This window comes from Moschus berezovskii, chromosome 16, assembly GCF_049115385.1.
Source record: "Moschus berezovskii isolate FMDL1 chromosome 16, NW_MosBer_1.0, whole genome shotgun sequence".
Lineage (NCBI taxonomy): Eukaryota > Metazoa > Chordata > Mammalia > Artiodactyla > Moschidae > Moschus > Moschus berezovskii.
The window spans coordinates 60,792,923-60,814,771 of NC_142475.1; the positions used below are offsets into that span (position 1 = coordinate 60,792,923).

The window sequence follows — 21,849 nt, forward strand, 5'->3', positions numbered from 1 at the left end:
AAGTCAGTAAACCTGTGACAATCACAAGATTGTAAGCCTTCATCAAACCTCTTAGTAAACATTTTCCATTAGAAAAAATTGTTGATTTTAGAAACAAGATATTAGCTGGGTGAATGGCAAAAAAAGGTGATTGAATGTAGCTTTATTTCTAATGAAGCATTTAATAGCATCTCATGGATGTCTGTTCATAAAATTAAATTAATTAAAATAGGCTTAGATAATAGTTCCATTAAGTAGATTGAAAAGTGGCTCCAGGTGGCACTTCTTCACAGACCCTGGCTCTATTTCTGGGAAGATTTGATAGCTTGTAAGACACTAGAGCTGAAGGTGGGCTCTGTGATATGCAATATCTTTATTAACGATCTGCAAAGGCTCCCGTGATGAACCTTAGTGAAAATTGCAGAGCCTGATCTTTTTAGCACAGTTGCTAAAAAGACATGAAATGACACCAGAATGTCAAGCAGAAACTGGCTTGTCCCCAACGGTTAATTGGAGCAAAGGTCTTAATCCTTGTGGTGGGGTTGTCCTGCCAAGCAGTATGGCAGGATGAGGAATGGAAATCAGGATTTACTTTTCTTCCCTTAAGAGGCAGGAGTGCCCAAGCCTACTGCATGCCTCTGGGCATCTCTTCCTTCTCCTTTCTCCCTCCTGAAATTCCTTTTTGCTTTCTTTCTCTCCCTCTCTCCCTTGTCTCTCTCTGTATATGTATCTTTCTTTCCTTTCCAGACCCATATCTTACCTTGATCTGAAAAGTCATTGACTACAGCATCCACAAAGCTGTAGTTCTCTTTAAAATGCAACGGAGTTGTCTGTAATGCATAAGCAAGGGTTCTTTTCACAAAATTATTTACAATGGTGAAGATCAAATCTATCTAATAGTTGATTAAGCTAAAATTGATTGAAAGCTTACCACGTGCCAGACACTGTACTGAATAACCTTCCTGACTCACCTCACCTAACAGTGACCACAGCCCTGTGAGGTGAAGAAGCTACTGTCTCTTTCCCCAATTGTCAGAAGGGGAAAATAAAACTCTGATTGGATAAATAACTTCCTGTCAATGACACACAGCCTATTAGTGGCAGGGCAAAGACCCTGAGGCATATTCATCTGAATCCCTAAATGTCCAAAGGCAGGGAAATGGTTAGATCAATTTTTGCATGTTACAAAACAGGGAAATGAGGAACCGTTAGTTGCCATGGTTTGAGTTAGTATTCCATGGCATAGGAAAATGCTTGTGAGTTTAAAGAAATATGCATTGTAGAGTACACACACACACACACACACACACACACACACACACATGCGTGTGCACGCGTGCATGCACCAACATATCATTTAGGGCAACCTTAGTTTTTTGTATCTGTTTTTACAGAGAGAGAAAGACGTAGAGCTCAGTGTGGGAAGTAGGTGGCTGCATCCTTTCTCTTGCTTTTCTCTCACAGGGTTCACACTGTTTTTGACCAGGAATCCTGTTCTATATTCTCTCCTTACCTTCCCACTCCCAAAAGCAGGAGGGTGATGTTGAACAGAGTACGAGCAGTGGTAAGGTGTCCATGGAGCTCTCAGCCTGCCGTCTGGCATTCTGAGGGCCAATCAGGACCTGTCACTTCCTGACCTTGAACGAGAGACTTAGCCTCTCTCCATGCCAGGCTCCTTAGCTGTAACATGGCAGGGAGGGGAGTCCTAATTCAAGTTCCATAAAGACAGAAACAGATTTTCTGGTTTGTCTATTTGGTTCCCTGCTTGTATCTACAGAGGCCTTCAAGAAATGCCTGTTGGATGAATGAATGAGATAAATGGATAGGATATGTAGTATCAGGTGGTTGTGAGAATGAAAGGAGATCGTGAAGTCACCACAGAACATGAGGTCAACACAGAAGAGATACTGAATACATTTTAACTCTCTTGGAGCCTCAGTTTCCTCATCTGCAAAATGGAAGCTTATAATCCTGATAGGTATCTGCCTATCAGAACTGTTGTGGGCATCATATGAAGTATTTTATGAGACTGCAACTTCCATGCTAGGATAAGACATGGTAGTTTTTCAACTTTTTAGAAGGAGATGAGCTGCAAGTTTTGTAAGGCAAGCTGACTCCAGCATCCAGTAAAGGCTGTGGAATAGATCGTGGTTGAAGCAAAGTCAGGCTCCATGACCAGAATGCTGACAGCCCCTACCCTGACAGTGAGTGACTCCTATGCTACCTTCAGTGAACTCAGAATTCTACAGAAGGAAGCTTGTCATAGGTCTGCTGACTTTGGGAATTAATCAGCAGAGACTGTGTCATCCATCTGCTGGGCAGAGCCAGATTAAACCTCAGTGGTTCGTGTACCGCTGAGGATGGCTTCTTTTTCAAGGTAAACCATTCTGGGTAGTAGAAGTGGACCACTGGATTTAGACTTAATTCCAGCTATTCCACTGCTTATATGTGTGACTAAAAGAAAGGAACTTCTCGAGACTCAGTCTCCTCAGTTGTAAAATGGTGCTGGTAATGGTACACAGAGTTATTGTAAAGATAAAACGGTGCTTGCACAGAACACCCTGCCCAGTGACTAATTGACTTCCGTAACTAACTCCCATGCTCTTCCTTTTTTTCCAGCGTTTCAATTGAAAGAACATTTCTAAGGTTCTTCATCTTTTACCATATACTGAGCACTCTTCTTTAAAAGTTCAGTTACAGGAAATAACATCATCACTTTTTGCTGGTTAACTGTTGCTTTATGGGTACCCCCACTTGATCTACAGTTACAAAAAAATTGTAATAACTGTTAAGTGGGGTCTTTATTTCAAAGAAATCTTAGGTGGAAGCCTTCCATGAAAACACACGAGAGCAAAGCTGCTTGAATTAAAGGGGGAAGATGTGGAGATTCTCCCCACTCTCCAAATGGCAGGGCTGAAGTCACCTCCATGGTTCCCCTGGGACTCTTAGAAGCAGCCAAAGGCTATAGAGAAAGAAAGGTTTTGTCCATGAATTCAATAAGTACGTCTGAGCACTATGTGCTAGTGGTTAAGAATCTGCCTGCCAATGTAGGGGACACAAGACACGGTTTCGATCCCTTGTTGGGAAGATCCCCTCGAGGGGAAATGGCAACCCACTCCAGTACTCTTGTCTGGAGAATGCCATGGACAGAGGAGCCTGGCTGGCTACAGTCCATGGGGTCTCAAAGAGTCGGACACGACTGAGTGTCTGAGCACACAGCACACACTATGTGCTAAGTGCTGGGCATGTGGAAATGAAGGACAGTACCCCTGCCTTCCAGAAGCTCAGAGTTTATGGAGAAGAAAGGGAAAGTAACAGATGTTTATAAGGTGAGCTATCTATAGGCATTTTTTTCTTTATTTGCAATGATGAAGCACAGCAAAGCATCAATGTGGCTTTACTTTGGAAAAATTAAACAGGACTTGTAACTCAGAGCAGAATTCCATCCATTTTAATTTCAAGGATACACAAAGCACCCCGTTAAGAACTGGTCTTGAAACACATGGTATGTGTTTTTAGTTCTATGCAACCGCTGGGTAGCCTTTCCAAAGAGGATCACTGTCTGTAAATTATTCATTACTTTGCCATAATTTCATTCTTATCTTTTATTAAGTCAGATCCCAGACACAACAAAAAGAAAGAAAATGCAGTGTAGCAACCATGTTTGTCTTCTTATGATTTTTGTTTTGTAGAAGAAAATAAAAAATCTAAATGTCTTTTCATTAAGATGTTCCAGTGCATTCCCTGGATAATGTTAATTGCCCAATGGCATTAGCATAGAGTGCTGTTTAATAGGCCCTCACAATTAGTTGGCAAAGTGCTTTAACATCCATTATCTCCTCTGGGGCTCACAGAGGCTCTGTAAGTGAAACAATCAGCTAGAGTTCTATTTTACGACCGTTGAAACTCTGGGTTGGATCTAGCTATTTGCCCAGACTCACATAACACATACAGTATCTACATTGTGAAGTGCATGAGGTTTAAAAAACAACAGCCCCAGTTTAGTCTTAGAATCCTGCTTTTCAGCTGTGTGGCCACAAGAAAATCCTACTTTCCTGTAGTTCCTCATGGGCTTCCCAGGTGGCTCAGTGGTGAAGAATCCACCTGTCAATGCAGGGGACGTGGGTTCGATCCCTGGCTTGGGAAGATCCCCTGGAGAATGAAATGGCAACCCACTCCAGTATTCTTACCTGAGAAATCCCATGGACAGAGGACTCTGGTGGGCTACAGTTTATGGGGTCGCAAAGAATCAGACACAACTCAGTGACTTAACAACAACAGTTCCTTCAAATGTGATAAGCATCCAAGTAGTCTGTAGTATGTTCCAGACACTCTTCTCAGCTCTCTATGTATGTTTATTCAATTAATTCTGACAATGCTACTATCATTCCCATTTTAGGTAGACGTCAAGTAACTTGCCTAAGATAGTGCAGCTTGTAGGGGGCAGAGCAAGACATAAACTCAGGTAGTCTGACACCAGAATCTGTGCTACTCCCTCCACTATAGTGATGCTCATATCATGAGAAGGATGTAGATTGGAGGTGATGACTCTACCTTCAGGATGGTCCCAAGTAGGTTGACATGACAGACACCTCCCCAAAGCTCAGTGGCTTAACTCAACAAAGATTCACTTTTCATTCACATTTTCTGTCCATTGTGAACTGGTTGAGGAAATGGCAGGGAACCACTATTCAAGAACCCCAGTTAAGAAGGCTTCATCACCAAGTGTCCTTGACTGATGGTGGGAACAGAGAGAAAATGTGATTGATCAGTCTTTTAAAGCGTCTGCCCCCAAAATATGTATTTTATTGGCCTCACGACAAGGCATGTGGGATCTTGATTCTTTGACCAGGGATCAAACCCATGCTCCCTGCACTGCAGCTCTGAGTCTTAATCTCTGGACCACCAGAGAAGTCCCTCTGCTCACATTTTATTGGCTAAAATAACATGAAATATGCAGGAAAACACAACCCTAATATCTGTTTGAATATTGTGGTATAAGACATGATAGACCAAACTGATGACATCTCCCACTGACGCATCTCACAGAAACTCATTGAGAAAGCATCAAAAACTGAAAAGCTCTTCCTAAGTGCTAGATGCTACTCATCCTCTTGCTTTATTGAGTTTTTCAAATGGCCTCAAATGTTTTCATTATCAGTGGATGAAGGCTGTGTGTATATATGTATATACATGCAGTTTTTAACTTAAAAGTTAAAGTTAAAACAATGGCCCAGAAACTAGAAGCCTCACCAGGATTAAAACTTGTCTCATCCTTTAGCTACAAGCATTCTAATTTCTATGGCTGCCTTCTTAACATCTAATTTATTTCTATATTCTCAACCCACTTCCACTTTACTTTCTTGTTTAAATAAGTGTGTTATCTTATAACTTGATGAAGTGAAATAAAAGTCACTCAGTCATGTCCGACTCTTTGCAGCCCCATGGACTATAGCCTGCCAGGCTCCTCTGTCCATGGAATTCTCCAGGCCAGAATATTAAAGTGGGTAGCTATTCCATTCTACAAGGGAGATCTTCTCAACACAAGGACTGAACCCAAGTCTTCCACATTGCAAGCGGATTCTTTACCGTCTCTGTTAAGAACAGAGAATGCAGCTTGTATTTGGAATCATTCATTTATTCTTTAAAAAAAAATAAAAAAACTATATGTGAGGCTTGATGCTCCAGGCTGTGAGAAATACAAGAATTATTCAGACAGGAATTTATATGTAGAAATGTGAAACATGGGTACTGCCCTGATGGTCCAATGGTTAAGACTCTTTGCTTCCACTGCAGGGGACATGGGTTTTGATCCCTCGTCAGGAAATTTTAAAAAAGAGAAAGAAATGTGAGAACATGAATAGTGAGTATGGATAGCCATCCATTCACCCATCCATTTTTCCATCCAGTAAACGTCCATTAAGTGTGGGCCATGTTCCAAACTCAGTACCAAGTTAAGAGGGGTGGATGGCACTGAACCATGCAAAGTCTGTACTGTCAATGTTTAGAATCCAGTAGAGGGAAGAGATGGAGAAGGAAATGGCAACCCACTCCAGTGTTCTTGCCTGGAGAATCCCAGGGACGGCCGAGCCTGGTGGGCTGCCGTCTATGGGGTCGCACAGAGTTGGACACGACTGAAGCGACTTAGCAGCAGCAGCAGCAGAGGGAAGAAATGATTACAGTACAGCATCCCAGTTATTGTTCACATGGGATGCAGTACAAACACTGGGGAAAGCACATAATCCAGACGTCACCTGAAGGGAGGGGATGGACATTCCAGACTGGGGGAAGGGCCCAGGATTCAGGCAGTGACTTTGCAGTTTGGACGGCTGGAGTCCGATGTATGCTTGAGAAATGAGGCTGATAATTGAGATACAGGAAGCTCATGAAGGATTTTATGTGCCAGGCTAGGAATTTTCCATTTAATCCCCAAAATAGATTATTGTAGGGGAGCAAAATTTGCCACTCCAAAATGTGTCTGTTTGGCATGAAGGTTATTTTAGGCTGTTACTTTTGTTGTTTTTGTTTTGGGTTTTTTTTCTTAATGTGCTCGGTCTTCATTGCTAAGCACAGATTTTCTCTGGTGAGCAGGGTTTAAACTTCATTGTGGTGCACAGGCTTCTCATTGCCATGACTTCTCTTGTTGCAAAGCACAGACTCTAGAGTGCAAGCTCAGTAGCTGTAGTACACAGGCTTAGTTGCTCTGCGGCATGTGGAATCTTCCCAAACCAGGGATGGAACCCATGTCCCCTACGTTGGCTGGCGGATTCTTATCCACTGTACCACCAGGGAAGCCCTGGCAAGTGGTTTTTAAGAAACAAAAGCCTCAGGAAGAGCTTTTACCTCCTCCTTTTGACTGCCTAAAAGAATTTAAATTGGCCCCATTCCAGGAAAAGACCTGGCCTCAGAGATACTACAAGGAATAGGAGTTATACGTGTTAAACTGGGGAAAGCTTACCAAGTCCTGTTTGATCAAACTTCTCTCTGTGTCCCATTGTCTTTGCAAAGCCTGGCAAATGTTTGTTTACCAAACACTTCTTTCCCATCTTCCTGCAAATTGCTTTCTTCCCCCTTTGAAGTCCCAAACTCCTCTCCCCTTCCCCTGTTGAGAAACCAGTACTCAAGAAACCAAGCACCACACTCAGAGAGATGGAGAACTCAGGTTTATTACGCTGGCAGGCCCATAGGAGTTAACACTCCAAGTTCTGAGCCCCAAACAAAGGGATTACAGAGTTTTTATAGACAGCTGGTAGAGAATCTGCCTGCAATGTGGGAGACCTGGGTTCGATCCCTGGGTTGGAAAGATCCCCTGGAGAAGGGAATGGCCACCCACTCCAGTATTCTGGCCTGGAGAATTCCATGGACTGTACACTCCATGGGATCGCAAAGAGTCAGACACGACTGAGCGACTTTCACTTTCACTTTCTTAGTGGGCAGCACCAGCTGTTAATAGGCTGGTTTAAACTGAGGTTTCGCACATGTGCACGGGAACAGTGGTCAAGATGTGGAGGGGGATGTCTGACCTGGACAGGCATGATTAAGCAGGTTTGCAGGGGCTGGGCGATTGCAAAGAGCAGGACAGGGGTGAGTGAGATGGACTCCAGTTCCTATATTGCAAGTCCCACTTTCTGAGAATTCGTGACCTACGTGATCTAGACTTTGCAAGGGGCAAGCTGAGTTACAGAGGCAGAAGAAGGAGATTATGTAAAATTTTAACTTTTCCTCTTCATCCCTTTTCTCCTCATAGAAGCCTTCATTCCCTGACTTGTCTTGGGATGTCATTTTCCTTGGGAGGTCCTTCAGTTCCATTCAGTTTAGTCGCTCAGTCGTGTCCGACTCTTCCTGGGTGTATGTAATTAAATTTGATTTTTTTACTGTTACTCTGTCTCACGTCAATTTAATTTTTAGAGCAGTCTGAAGAAACTAGAAGGGGAAAAGAAAACTTTTTTCTCCCTGACATTTGTAAATTCATATCTTTGAGTGTTTTTTGGCCCCGCTGCCCAGGTTGCAAGATCTTAGATCCCTGACCAGGGATCAAACTTGGGTCCCAGCAATGAAAGCCTGCTAACCACTGGACCACCAAGGAACTCCCTCTCTGAGAATTTTGATAGTTGATATAACTTATGTTTGACAGTCAAGTTCCCAAAGAGAAGGAGGCATTTCCACACTTCCATTTTGAAAATTCTCTCTTCAGGGTGTGAATTTCTCAGGAAAAGCAGTTACTTTCTCATTCCTTCTTAAATCATCCCCTTCAGTTTGGATAAACAAATTAAGAAAGTTTGGGTTTTTTCCCAGATATTTACTTTCATGTCAAAGAAAAAGGGATAAGTCATCTTTCTTTTTTATATTACTTTATTTTTTATTGAGGTCTAGTTGGTTCACAACATCATAGTAGTTTCAGGTATACAGCTTAGTGATTCAGGATTTTTACAGATTATAGTCCATTAAAAGTTACTATAGGATGTTGATCAATGTTGATCATATAAGCTGCCGTAAAGATAAATCATCTTTATTTATGTACCTATTTTGTCTGAACTAGGTCTTCGTTGCTGGGCACAAGCTTTCTCTAGTTGCTGCAAGTAGGGACTACCCCTTAGTCACAGTGGGTAGGCTTCTCGTTGTGATGAGAAGCACCGGTGGCTTCTCTTGTTGTGGAGCACTAGCTCTAGGCACGCAGGCTTCAGTTACTCTGTCTGCCTTGTGGGCTCTAGAACTCAGGCTCAATTGTTGTGGCCCACGGGTTTAGTTGCTCCACAGCATGTGGAATCTTCCCAGACCAGAGACTGAACCCATGTCCCCATCAGGGAAGTCCAAATTTAAATTTGACAACTCCTTTCAGCATTTTGAAGTAAAGTAACCATTGGATTTCTGTATGGCAGTGAAGATTTTTCTCGCTCTTCTATTTTAAAGTATTATATTCTACTGTTTGAATGTCTTTCTACCTAAATGACATCTTTTACCTCTTAAACTGAAATGGTTGGAAATACTCTGGAAATGAGGAAGGGATGGCTATACCCAGAGGCAGTCCTCAATGGAAGAAATCTTCTATTTTCAAGATGCCTCCCCCATGCTTACAAGCAGAGCACAGTCTGCCACAGACCCTGTAAGGTCCCTAAGGTCAATCCATTTATTGAATTTTGGTAAAGATAAAAACAAAAGCTATGGATGGAAGTTGTGTGTCTTTATACATCCTAACAGCTGACCCAGCTCAGCCCTGGGATGTGAGCAAGCTACTCTGGAGACCACTGCTCTAAGGGGTTGGGAGGTCAGGAAAGAGTTCTAGACAAGGAGTGATGGGGTGACAGTCACTTTTGTCTTGTAGATAGCTATGTGGAACTTGAGCTGTAAGGGGACTCCAGACCGAAGCTTAATGGTGACCTGAACTAGAATGTTGGTATAAGGAATGGAGAGAAAGAAATGGGATAAAAGTTAAAATATTTAGGTTGGAAACGAAGTGTTCAATGAAGTGCAGAATCTGTAATCTATCGCAGGATTATGCAGTAGTGGCTTGTCATTCCCTGAGAAAGAAGTTATACAGGATGACCAGGTTGGGGGAGAAAGGTGATAAAGACCCTTAGAAGTTCAGATTGAAAATTAGCAGAGTTTGGAGGAGGAAGGATATCTTTCCAGTTATCAGGAAACCCAAGAAGTCTTCATAGAAGAGGTGGCACGTGAATGAGCAAGAGTTAAACCTATGGAGGAAGCAAGACCCAAACTGCCACCAGGGCCAAGATGCCCACTCTGGACTTTGACATCTGTCTCTTCATTCACTTATGTCATCAGGTATGTGCGATCAAGGACAAAGCATGATGTTGACATGCGGATTGGAATCCACTCAGGCTCAGTGCTGTGTGGCGTGTTGGGTCTTCGGAAGTGGCAGTTTGATGTCTGGTCTTGGGATGTGGACATTGCGAACAAACTTGAATCTGGAGGAATCCCCGGGTAAGCCAGAGCAAAGCCCTCTCCTTGCTTAACACTTATCACTGGCTCACTTTATAACAGTGGGTTTCTCATGTGCAGAATTCAGACATGTATATATTCAAGAAACAATTATTTTGGAGGACACAGAACTTTAAAACATCATGCAAATATTGGCTCCAAAAGTTTAGTGACATTTGTCATAGGCAGTGAGGACACTCAGGTATTCTGGACTCAGTCCTATAAAGCACTGACTTTCAGATTTGACTTCGCATTGGAAACATTATAGGAGCATTTAAAAAATCCTGGTGTCTTGACCTCATACCAGTCCATGTCAGGCAGAATCTGTGCAAAATCTCATCTAAGTTCTTAAAGCAATTATGGGCAGCCAGGGTTAAGACTTACTGACCTTCTGTATGACCTTAACCTTCCTTTGGAAACTCAGACATGTCTCTGAACTTTCCATGATTTGACATTGTTTGGCTTTTTCTGCTATTTTAATGTCTGTTATTTCCCCCCCTCTTTTGTAGGATAAAACTCAGCTTACTTTTCCTTTCAGTGAGAGAGATAGCCCCTCATTCTAAACCCCCATTCTAAAGTCAAGTATCTTTTATGCACTAGACGGTCTGATAAATACCATGAATACATCATGCCATTTGATCTCTCCATATAGTAAATAGCAGCTTCCTTGTTTTAATGGGGAGGCTCAAAGAAATGAAATATGTCACATAAGCATAGCTATGAAGGGTCTCCCTACCCATCACTCTCTCCCATTGTTAATTTATCAGTCCTGTCTGCTCAAGATTGTCGTTTATTATGACTCTCCAGCCCCACATTGTGTGTGCAGTGCCGAGTATGATGCACAGAGCATAGGAAGGAGGGAAGGAGGCATGCAACACCATGGCATACGGTTGATGGTCTATTCCCTGGAGTCATGCAAAATCCATACGTTATTTGTTACACCACCAGTAGCTGGGCCCATCCTCAGAGTTTCTGATCAACATGTCTGGGATGGGAACAAAGAATGTGCCTCCCTAACAAACTCCCAGGTGATGCTGGTGCTGCTGCTCTCAACTTTTAGTTAAGTGAAGCAATGTATATAAAGTTCTTTGCTCAGGAGGTAATTACGGTTATGGTTGTAGTAATGACTATGTGATGTAGCTGTGGGTCTTGGAAGGACTCTGAAGGTGAAAGCTGTAATCCCCATCCAGCTCTGTCCTCTCCCATTCATAGGACTTTGGTCCAGTTACTTACTCATTGCTTCTGAGCCAGTTTCACTGTCAGCAAAATGAGGAGGGGAACTGCTTTATCACCTACAGTTGTTGGAAGGAGTGGAAATTAGATGATTCCTAGAACAAAGCATATAGATTACATTTGGGTATAAAATAACATTTATGCAAAGTAAGTGTTGCCCACCTGTTAGAACTTATTTACCGTCATGACTATTATTATTATGTCATGGCATTTAAAATTATCAGAAACTGTCAGATTTACCTAACCAATATATGAGAATATTGTCTGAGAACTGACTCATTTCCTTACAGGGAAATGTATTCACCAGATCTCAGCTGCAAATATCTTACCCCAAAGCTCCAGATAGTAGCAAAGATGAAAATGAGCCCCTGAAATTCCATTTCTATCAAAGCATTTAAATATTGATTAGAATTTCAGCAGAAGGATCATAGTAAATGATGGGAAGGCTGTCTTTCACTATGGGAAACATACTGTTGATTTAGGATATGCAAATATTAGTCCCCCTTAGCACTGACCACAGAATGATAAAATGCAGAATCCAGAGACAATACCAAATGGGGTGATGTGTAGCTTGATTATTTTTAAAGAAAATCACCCATCGGACTTTATAAAACACTTCCAAGTGTTTCATTTTGCCTGAGAGAAAAAGACAGCTTTCAAGCACCCAGCTCTGAGACTGATCTGAGAAAGACTGGGACAGCTTTTTATTTCATGGAAGGTGAAACAACTTTTTTATTCTCCTAAGTCAACACTACTGAGCTGAGTGCCTATATACTAACAAAATTTATCATGAAAATATTTTGTAATTAGCCCTTTTCTCTAGAGAGCTCAAAACAACTTTCACATGCTTTTATTTTTAATATGGGTGTACCTTGGAGATACTGCAAACTGGATTCTAGACCACTACAATAAAGCAAATACCCCAGTAAAACAAATCACACAAAGTTTTTGGTTTCTCAGCACATATAAGTTATGTTAACACTATACCATAGTTTATTAAGGGTGCAATAGCAGTGTGTCTAAAAAAAGGCACATACCTCAATTAAAAAATACTTTCTTGCTAAAAAGAGGCTAACCACCACCGGAGCCTTCAGCAAGTTGTAACCTTTTTGCAACAATAGCATCAAAGATCACAGATCATCATAGCAAATACAATAGTGGTCGAATTTGAAATGTTTTGAAAATTACCAAAACATGACACAGACATAAAGTGAGTAAAGATTGTTGGAAAAATGGCTCTGATAGACTTGCTCAGTGCAAGGTTGCCGCAGACCTTCAATTTGTATTTAAGAAGAAATGAAATAGCTGTGAAGCAAAATAAAGGGAAGCACAATAAAGTGAAGCCTGCTTGTATTTTACCTTACCTGTGACATCAATGACTGTATACAAGAATACTTATTTGGAAAATGTGCAGAATGTACCTTAAATGATCAGAAATGTGTTGCTGGCAGTTTCTTTACATGTCTTTGCAGTGAATTATTTTCTCTGTAAGCAAGGAGGGTGACAGGGAGAAGCAGAGATAGTACTAATTAAAATGCATTTGGAAAAGTCACTTTAAAAAATTGTTTCCTTGGATATATTGTTTCTAGAATCCAGAAGCCAAGCAAAGTCTTAAGTATCTACATTATTCATCCATTCATATATTCAAGAGCATGGAAGTCAGCCGAGAGAAAGGAATTTGTGCTGAATCAGGAACGTGGGGTGAGCATTCTAGGCAAGGAGAATGGCTTGCTCTGAGTTTAGCAGGCGTGAAATAGCACCTTGAATTTGAGGACATGCCAATCACTTGATTAACGGGAGAGAGTGTCAGCGAATGATCCTTGAAGAAGCAGGATCTACAGAGTAGAAGTCTTATAGATCTTGTTCAGAACATGTACTGTATCCCATAAGCCTTGAGGAGGCATGGAATAAACAACAGAAATTAAACAGTGCCATTCTGAAGAGCACTTCAAGGGTTTTCTTTTGTAGCACATGTAGTGTGCCACAAACTGTTTTGACTGCTTTACACGAGTCAACTCTTAAAATACTCGTGATGACCCTAGAAATGAATACTATTATTTTCCCCGTTGTTATGGGTGATAAAATAGACACCTAGAAAGGTTAAATAACTTGTCCAAGATCTTTCAGCTAGCAAGTGGTAGAGCTAGGGTTCCAGTGCAAGCAAGCTGGCCAAAGTGTCCATGCTTGTAAGCAACAAGTGAGTCTCCCCAGACCACAATGCAGCACAATAGGCAGTCAGATTCAGTTAGTGACGAGAATAGAAAAACTTTTGTCCGGAAGGATTTACCATGTGACATTCCCCAGATTCACATCTGATCTTTAAAGCACTTGATGTCATCTGTTGTTTGGCTAAAACAAGAAACTAGAATCTTGGACTGCGGTGACTGATACGAGTCTGTTACCCCGTGAGTGAGCCTAGCCTGTGCATATCCACAGCTTTGTTCTTTTCTGCTTTTCACATACACATTACAGGGCAAATTGCATCTTACAGTAGTTTTCCTAAAGGATCCCTCCATGTTGCCCTGTGGACTTGTAAGACCTGCCTTTGTTCTTAAGAAGATTGTAGATAATTGAAGAAATAAGGCACAAATGTGTGAAAATTGAAATGATAGGAAAAGTATACATTTGCATAGTAATCTGACAATAACTGCCTTTGGGTTCAACAACATTTATGAAACTTGTTTTTCCAAAATAATCAACACAATTGAAAAAAAAATCACTTGTGTTTAAAAGTTGCTGGGATCAGGCTGACAGTCATGAAGGAAAAAAGGAGGTTGCTTAAATGTGTCTCAGTGGGGCTGCAATTTATCAGAGGCTACAGGGTCCCTTGGGGTGAAGTTGGTGATGGATACTCTGCTCATTGATTTATGCTTATATTTCTGTTTTCTTTTATTCTTTTTGCTTTTTTTCAGAGGAACAGATACAGTCCTTGAGGACATGTCCTCCCAGCACCCATGTACAGCCCTGATGTCGGGTTTGCACAAGAACCAAAAACAGAGATGGCCTTTGCAAGCCACGTCAGGTGTATGACAACCTATGCTTTGTCCACACAGGCGGATTCACATTTCCAAAGCCACGCTGGACTGCCTCAACGGTGACTATAATGTGGAAGAGGGTCACGGTAAAGAGAGGAATGAATTCTTGAGGAAGCATAATATAGAGACCTATTTAATTAAGCAGCCTGAGGAGAGTCTGCTGTCTTTGCCCGAAGACATCGTCAAGGAGTCCGTAAGCTCCTCAGACAGGAGAAACAGTGGGGCGACGTTCACAGAGGGATCTTGGAGCCCTGAACTGCCCTTCGATAACATAGTGGGGAAACAGAACGTAAGTCCTGGCTTCCTTCTTCTGGTTTGCTGTGAATGCATGTGCACCTCCAACCCAGATGCCTCAGGGAAAACCGATTCATCTTTAACCTTTTCTCGGTTGAGCATCTTAATCATAAATGATCAAACATGTATCCTCAGGATGGAATTAACTTATACAGTCAATTTCAGGAAATGCCAGGAATACCAGAGGGCTCTCAACACCCACTTCTTTTTTTTTTTTTGACCTAGTTAACAATAAATGTCATGTGAAGTTGAATTATCAGTTTACCAAAACTAATTCCTCATGTTGAAGAAGATAAACCTCATGTTATGAAACTAGCAACAGAAGAGGAAGGTCAAATCCATGAGAATGTCTTTTTTTTTTTTTCGGTTAGTTGACTGGCTCAGAGAACTGAGGTACCCTCTGAAATTTAGAATCAGAAAGTCACTGTTGATTGAGAAACATAATAGCTGCAAGTGAGATAAAGTGATGTCATTCAAGAGTAGCAAACAATTTCAAAGCCATCAATATGATGCTATTCTTATGTAGCATGGATTTGCATCTTCTATGAGAGATAGGATGGATATCCCTGGTGGCTCAGATGCTAAAGAATCCACCTGCAATGCAGGAGACACAGGTTTGATCCCTGGTTCAGGAAGATCCCCTGGAAGAGGGCATGGCAATCTGCTCCAGTATTCTTGTCTGGAGAATCCCATGGACAGAGGAACCTAGTGGGCTGTTGTCCATAGGGTCACAAAGAGTCAGACGTGACTGAAGCGACTGAGCAGTGCACGCCTGAGACAGGGCAACACAGTCAGTACATAAAGTGTAAATGATCAAAGAATCAAATTATTTTTTAAAGTATATCTTCAAATACTAGAATCACACTAAGCCCAGTGAGATGCTCTTACTCTGAGAGGCACCAGGGAACTGAGGTTGATCAAAGGAGAACCAAAGTGGCTTCAGGGATGCTCCACTGCCCAGACTGCTTGGTCAGAGCACAGCCAAAATCACCTCCTCTGATGTGGGTTTTCCCCTTTCGTTATTTAGGCCAGGCACACATAGTTGACCTTATGTAAGTTATGTGAATTCACTGCACTTTTTTAAAGAAACTTACCCAAAAAAGTCCATATATAACACTTGTAAACAGTTTCTGACATGCTCCTGAGCCAAGGAAAAGCTGAAACTGCTATGAAGTAAACAGACCACATTGATAGTATCTGGAGCTTTGTGAAGACATATAGAAATTAATTGTTTTAATCCCCAGAACTGAACATTTCTCATTGATTTGTCAATAAGAAAAATCTGTCTGTTTAAAGGCATGTGAAATAGAAAAGGTTAAAATGCTGAAAGTCTTGCCTCTTTCTTCTGCATTTGAAAGATCGACAGGGTGCTCTGAGGCCAGAGTAACCTCTGGTTCCTTCCAGCTCTGTGTGAAGGAGCTGTAGATCAATTCATGGAACCCATTCCACCGGGCAAAGATGCAGGTTGAACCGTGTCTGCATGCGTTGCAAGAGTCGACCCTTAGGTCGTCACTGTTCTTTTGAGAGTATTTACTTTCCTCCCAAATGATTATGCCCACACAAGTCATCACTGATTTCAGTTCCATCCCTGAACTGGTGCGCATGGTACAATTTGCTATTATAGAAAACTACAGTCTTAAATACTTCCTGGAGTTGGTGCATGCCCCGCTGAAAGTACCATCTGTTTCCTCTGTCTGTTGTTAACTTGAGCCTGAATGATGGTTATTTTTAAAAAGATGCACACCTCACCCTGAGCACCTCAGTAACTGTGCATAAAGTTGTCTCTCTTGCTTTTTTGTTTTCCCTTTTATTTTTGGTCTTTCCTTTTGAAAAACTCCGTCCATTTAAGCTGATTGTGGAAATGGGGATAATTTCTGTTAATAATTGTGCTAGTCTCAGTGTGCCTATCCTTGCTACAAAGAATTGAGAACCAGAAGAGAGGTAGAGATACTTGGTTTTAATTCATGATTGACTGATCTGGTAGAATTATATAGGAATACTAGAAATATTTCTCTGCTAACTTCCTGATGATCTTAACTGATCTCATAAAGATGTCATTATTAGTCAAAGATTATTATTTTTGGTGTTTAACCATACCATATATATCTTAAGATACCTGAGTTTTGCCTGTATTTACCATCTTCAGGATAAGTAATCTCAGTCTGCTTTGATGTCTTAAGACTTAAGAGCCAATGATATGCTGATAACCAAGTGGTACTAATACCATTTTGGACATGATTAAGTCAATTAAAATGGTCGCAGATGCACTTGTGCTTAGCTCTGGAAGTCAGTGAGCCGTATGCGCAGTGCCGGGACGTAGTGTGCCTGGAAGAGATTGAGACTGGCCTGAATGAGCCTCTGCTTTGCCAGATCACCCGGTCGGTGCTACAGAAAGCCCAGACCCTCTAAGTGTTAGCTCAACACAGACAAAACATGCTAATGCTTTGTTGGGGGTTTTCTAGCTAAACTGGCCAGATGTTTTAGCTTCTATTGGTTCCTAAAGTATGCTTTGAAATATTTGTAATGACAGCGGTATGCCATGCTGCAGTCGGTGCTATATAGCTAGCAGATGTTTGGATAGTTAAATTCTCATGTATTCATTCATTCAATAAAGATTAATTGAGCATCTGTTTCATGCCAACTACTGCTAGAATAATAGAGAAGGAGGGACAGAGGAAAGAAACACTTTAGAGATGAAGTCAGCCAGTAGTTTTATATGCTTCGGGAAGACAGGAATTGTGTCTGTTTCCCTTAACCCTGTTGAGTCCACAATCAGAACAATACCTGGCAAATAACAAGGCTTGTTTACAGTTTGCTGATTGAATGAATTAAATGATAAATGTGTGTAGAAAAGGAGAAGACCCAATCAAGTTTAACTTCCTGGTTTTTTGCTTGGATCTGACGGGATGAATGGTAGACCTGCCCACCAAAATAAGCAATACTGGGATGGAAGTTAACACTAAAAGCCTGGGAGAGGTCCAAGGAGAGATATCCTAAAGGCTGTTGAACACACACTTCTGGAGCTTAGGCATAAAAGGACTGCACAAGGGATGTGAGTCTGGTAACATTTGAGGATAGATGAAACCATGAGAGGGAAAGAGATCATGCTAAGGAATATTCAAAATAAAACAGAAAGTATAAGGCAGACATGCAGGAACACCAGAGGGAGGTAAAGGAGAGTCAGGATCCCATGACAGAGACAGACAGGAAGCACAGTGATCAGAGGAGATTAGGCGATGAGGTATCATGGAAGCCTACAGAGCAGAGCATTTTGGGAAGAACGAGGTGATCAACAGTGTCCAGTGTAGCCAAAAGGCCCAGGTAAAGGATGACTGAAAAAAATGCCAATTTGAACTGAATTGGAAAAAAACATTGGCAAGAGGCAGATTTGATGCAGTGGTGAATCAGAAGCTAGATTGTCCAAGTTGATATGAGAGAGCTCTGGATTTCCAAGACCCCCAATTCCATCCCAGTCCCCTCTCCACTAACCATTGCAGGAGTCCATCAGTGGTTTGCAGGAGCAAGGGAAGTCACTTAAAATTATTTCTGCCCCCTATGTGAGTCTTCAGTCCCAATCTATACCTGAAGATAATCTCTTGGTTTAGATTTGTGCATCTTCCCAGCCCCTATATCTGTGCCCCATTAGGCTAAAATTGTTGTTTCAGCCCACTCTTGGACACCCTAAACACTTAGGCTTTTCATCCTTTTTTCTTGACATGGGCAGACGTTTTGCCCACTGATTTGGTGTCCTGGCTCCCTGAACCCTGGCTCAGATGCCTGTGAGGTTTCCTATGGTCTGAGCCTCTGAGTGGAATGAAATTAAGAAAACTTAGAAGGCAAGAAGCTTATGATCATACATGGACTGTTAAGATGTAAAATTACAAAAGTAGAAGTAGATAGCTGAAGTACACCAAAAGGGTGAACATTTTGACCTCAAGGAGGATATCCAAGAAATTTCAAGGCTAGGCTGTTGAGTGAGTCATCAACACAGTCACTGAATCTCTCAGAACAGAGACAAAATTTGAGACGAAAATGAAGACATAAGAAAATGGTCCTTATGCTGAAGAGCTTCTTTTCCCCTGCTGGTTGCACGCTATAACTAAAATGTATTTGTAAGCTTGAGCTCTGGTTCATCAAATGTTTAACAGTCTTAGTCTCCGAGATGTTGAGGATCCCCTAAGGAGAAGACAGACTTGGCCTCCATCTTTCGTGAGCTTACATTTTAAGGGAGTAGAGGATGCAGACAATTAATCAAAACACAAAAGTACTGAGAAGTGAAAATAGATGGATATATGACTAAGGATCAAATAGAATTACTGCAGACTTACTACATCAAGAGACCTCTGAAAATTTTACATGAGTGTTGAAAGAACCCTGCATTTGAATGACCTGGAAAAGAACATTATAGATAGAAGGAACAGCTTGTGCAAAGACCCTGGGGTGGGAAAAAGTTTGGTGTGTTAGAAGAGCAAAAAGGCCCAAGTGACTGGAGCATAGGGAGTGGGGAAGGAAGGAACACAAGATTAAGTTAAAGAAGACAGAGTTGACTTTGGATCTTATTCTAGGGAAGTGATAGAACTATTTTAAGCTGGCCAGTGACATGATTTGATTTAGATGTTTAAGAGATCATTCCAGCTGCCTCTGGGGAATGGATTTTAGGGAGCAAGAATGGATTCATTAGACAAAACAGCATTTTTACTTATGATTTACAAGAGGATATCAAAGGTTGACACTTTTAGGTCTCTGTAAAGTGCATTGTGTGAAGATATGAATCATTTTAGCTTGATTGTGTGTGTGTGTGTTTTATTGGAGTATAGCGGCTTTATACTACTATGTCAGTGTCAGCTTCTGCTGTACAGCAGAGTGCATCAGCCATACATGTACTTCACTTGATTTTTATGGCAGGTGATATACCAAGAGAGGTGGAGCTATTCTTTTAGAAACAAACCCCCTTTTAAAGCCTGGGTTCTCTCCCCCATTTACTGAGAAATCATCACCATTGTCCCATCCCTCCTGTTCACATTGATCATGACATCAGAACCTAGGCATTTCTCCATTACTCCTCTAGACCTTTTAAAAGGATCACCAGCAGGGAAAGTATAGATTTGATACTTCTGTTGTATATATTTGTCGTTTCTGTATAGTGGACTGACTTTGGTCATTATTCATGAAGTTCATATGTGTACTGTGAAGATCGAAAACACAAATGAAATTACTTTAGATCTGCTTCCAAACTACCATCATAAAGCAAATATCACAGTAAAACAGGTCACACCAATGTTTTGGTTTCCCAGTGCATACAGATTATATTAACAATATACAGTAATCTATTAAACATGTGATAACATTGTGTCTTGAAAACATGTACATACCTTAATTAAAAAACACGTTTTTGCTAAAAATGATAACCATCACTTGAGCTTTCAGTGAATCGTGATAGTAACAGCACAGATCACTGATCACAGATCACAGCAGATATAATGCGGTAGTCTGAAATATTGTAAGAATTACCAAAATGTGACACAAAGACACTGAGTAAGCAAATACAGTTTTAAAAACTGGCACCCCTAGACTCACCTGAGGCAGGGTTCCACAAACCTTCAATCTGTAAAAACCACAGTATCTGCACAGTGCAATAAAATGAGTGCACTAGAATAAGGTATGCCTGTGCTCCACACAACAAGGCAGAAATTAAATGCATTTCCTTACCAGGAGCATCGATAAACATCCATGGCGGCACTGACACTAATAGCAGTGGAGAGCCTGGGGCCAGGCACCGTGTGGGGAGTGTTGCTCAAAGTCTTTGCGTTTCATTCCCACATCAGTCTTACTGGGTCAGTGTGATGTGCCTGCTCTACAAGTGACAAAATTGTGATTTGAGAGATAAGTTTGCTCCCTGAAGGGCATTTAGTGAGTGAACCAGAGAACTAAAATCGGAACCCGGTCGTGTCTGATTCTAAAACCTTCATGCGTCGATCTTAAAAGGGTGTGTGTGTGTGTGTGTCTTCTTAAAAGGGTGTGTGTGTGTGTGTGTGTGTGTGTCTTGTTTCCTGGGTGTGTGTGTGTGTGTGTGTGTGTCTTGTTTCCTGGTCAGTCGATCTTAAAAGGGTGTGTGTGTGTATGTGTGTCTTGTGTCCTGGGGCGGGGTGTGTGTGTGTGTGTGTCTTGTTTCCTGGTCAGTCGATCTTAAAAGGGTGTGTGTGTGTGTCTTGTTTCCTGGGGCGGGGTGTGTGTGTGTGTGTGTCTTGTTTCCTGGTCAGTCGATCTTAAAAGGGTGTGTGTGTGTGTGTGTGTGTGTGTCTTGTTTCCTGGTCAGTCGATCTTAAAAGGGTGTGTGTGTGTGTGTGTGTGTGTCTTGTTTCCTGGTCAGTCAATCTTAAAAGGGTGTGTGTGTGTGTGTGTGTGTGTGTGTCTTCTTAAAAGGGTGTGTGTGTGTGTGTGTGTCTTGTTTCCTGGTCAGTCGATCTTAAAAGGGTGTGTGTGTGTGTGTGTGTGTGTGTCTTCTTAAAAGGGTGTATGTGTGTGTGTGTGTCTTGTTTCCTGGGTGTGTGTGTGTGTGTGTGTGTGTCTTGTTTCCTGGTCTGCTGCTGCTGCTGCTAAGTCACTTCAGTCGTGTCCGACTCTGTGTGACCCCATAGATGGAAGCCCACCAGGCTCCCCCATCCCTGGGATTCTCCAGGCAAGAACACTGGAGTGGGTTGCCATTTCCTTCTCCGATGTGTGAAAGTGAAAAGTGAAAGTGAAGTCGCTCAGTTGTATCCAACTAGTAGCAACCCCATGGACTGCAGCCTACCAGGCTCCTCTGTCCGTGGGATTTTCTAGGCAAGAGTACTGGAGTGGCTTGCCATTGCCTTCTCCTTGTGTGTGTGTGTGTCTTGTTTCCTGGGGGGGGTGTGTGTGTGGGTCTTGTTTCCTGGTCAGTCGATCTTAAAAGGGTGTGTGTGTGTGTGTGTGTGTCTTGTTTCCTGGTCAGTCGATCTTAAAAGGGTGTGTGTGTGTGTCTCTGATGATGACTAACTTTCTCAGCAGTCATATTTAGAAATTTTCTGTGAAAACTCCAGAAAAGGACCAGCTTTTCCTCCAGGTAGTTAGCAATACCCCTAACATCTCACTCCCTGAAAGTCCTGATGCGATCATTGTTGGCATGGAAAGGGTTAAGCAGGAAAGTCTCTCATGTCTATGCAGTAATAAAACAAAAAATGAACCATTTGATTTAGTTGCACTTAGCCTAGAGAACCTTGACTCCAGAAATGTGTAGGGAGTGAGGCTAGCCATGGTTGAAAGCAGGGTATAACAGCATATTTATGTTATTATGTTTTTATCAGTCCCAGCTGGGACTTCTCTTAGAGCCTGTTTTCTGTAGGCATTG

General features: G+C 41.8%; 1 protein-coding gene across 1 annotated transcript in view; it reads left to right on the forward strand.

Annotated features, from left to right (window-relative positions):
• The window catches only part of ADCY8 (adenylate cyclase 8), a 237,202-nt gene that overhangs the window by 113,667 nt on the left and 101,686 nt on the right, over positions 1 to 21,849 (forward strand). The window contains exons 6-7 of the mRNA XM_055432577.2: positions 9,763 to 9,921; positions 14,205 to 14,475. Of these exons, the coding sequence (XP_055288552.2) occupies positions 9,763 to 9,921; positions 14,205 to 14,475 (430 nt within the window). The remainder of the gene's footprint in view (positions 1 to 9,762; positions 9,922 to 14,204; positions 14,476 to 21,849) is intronic.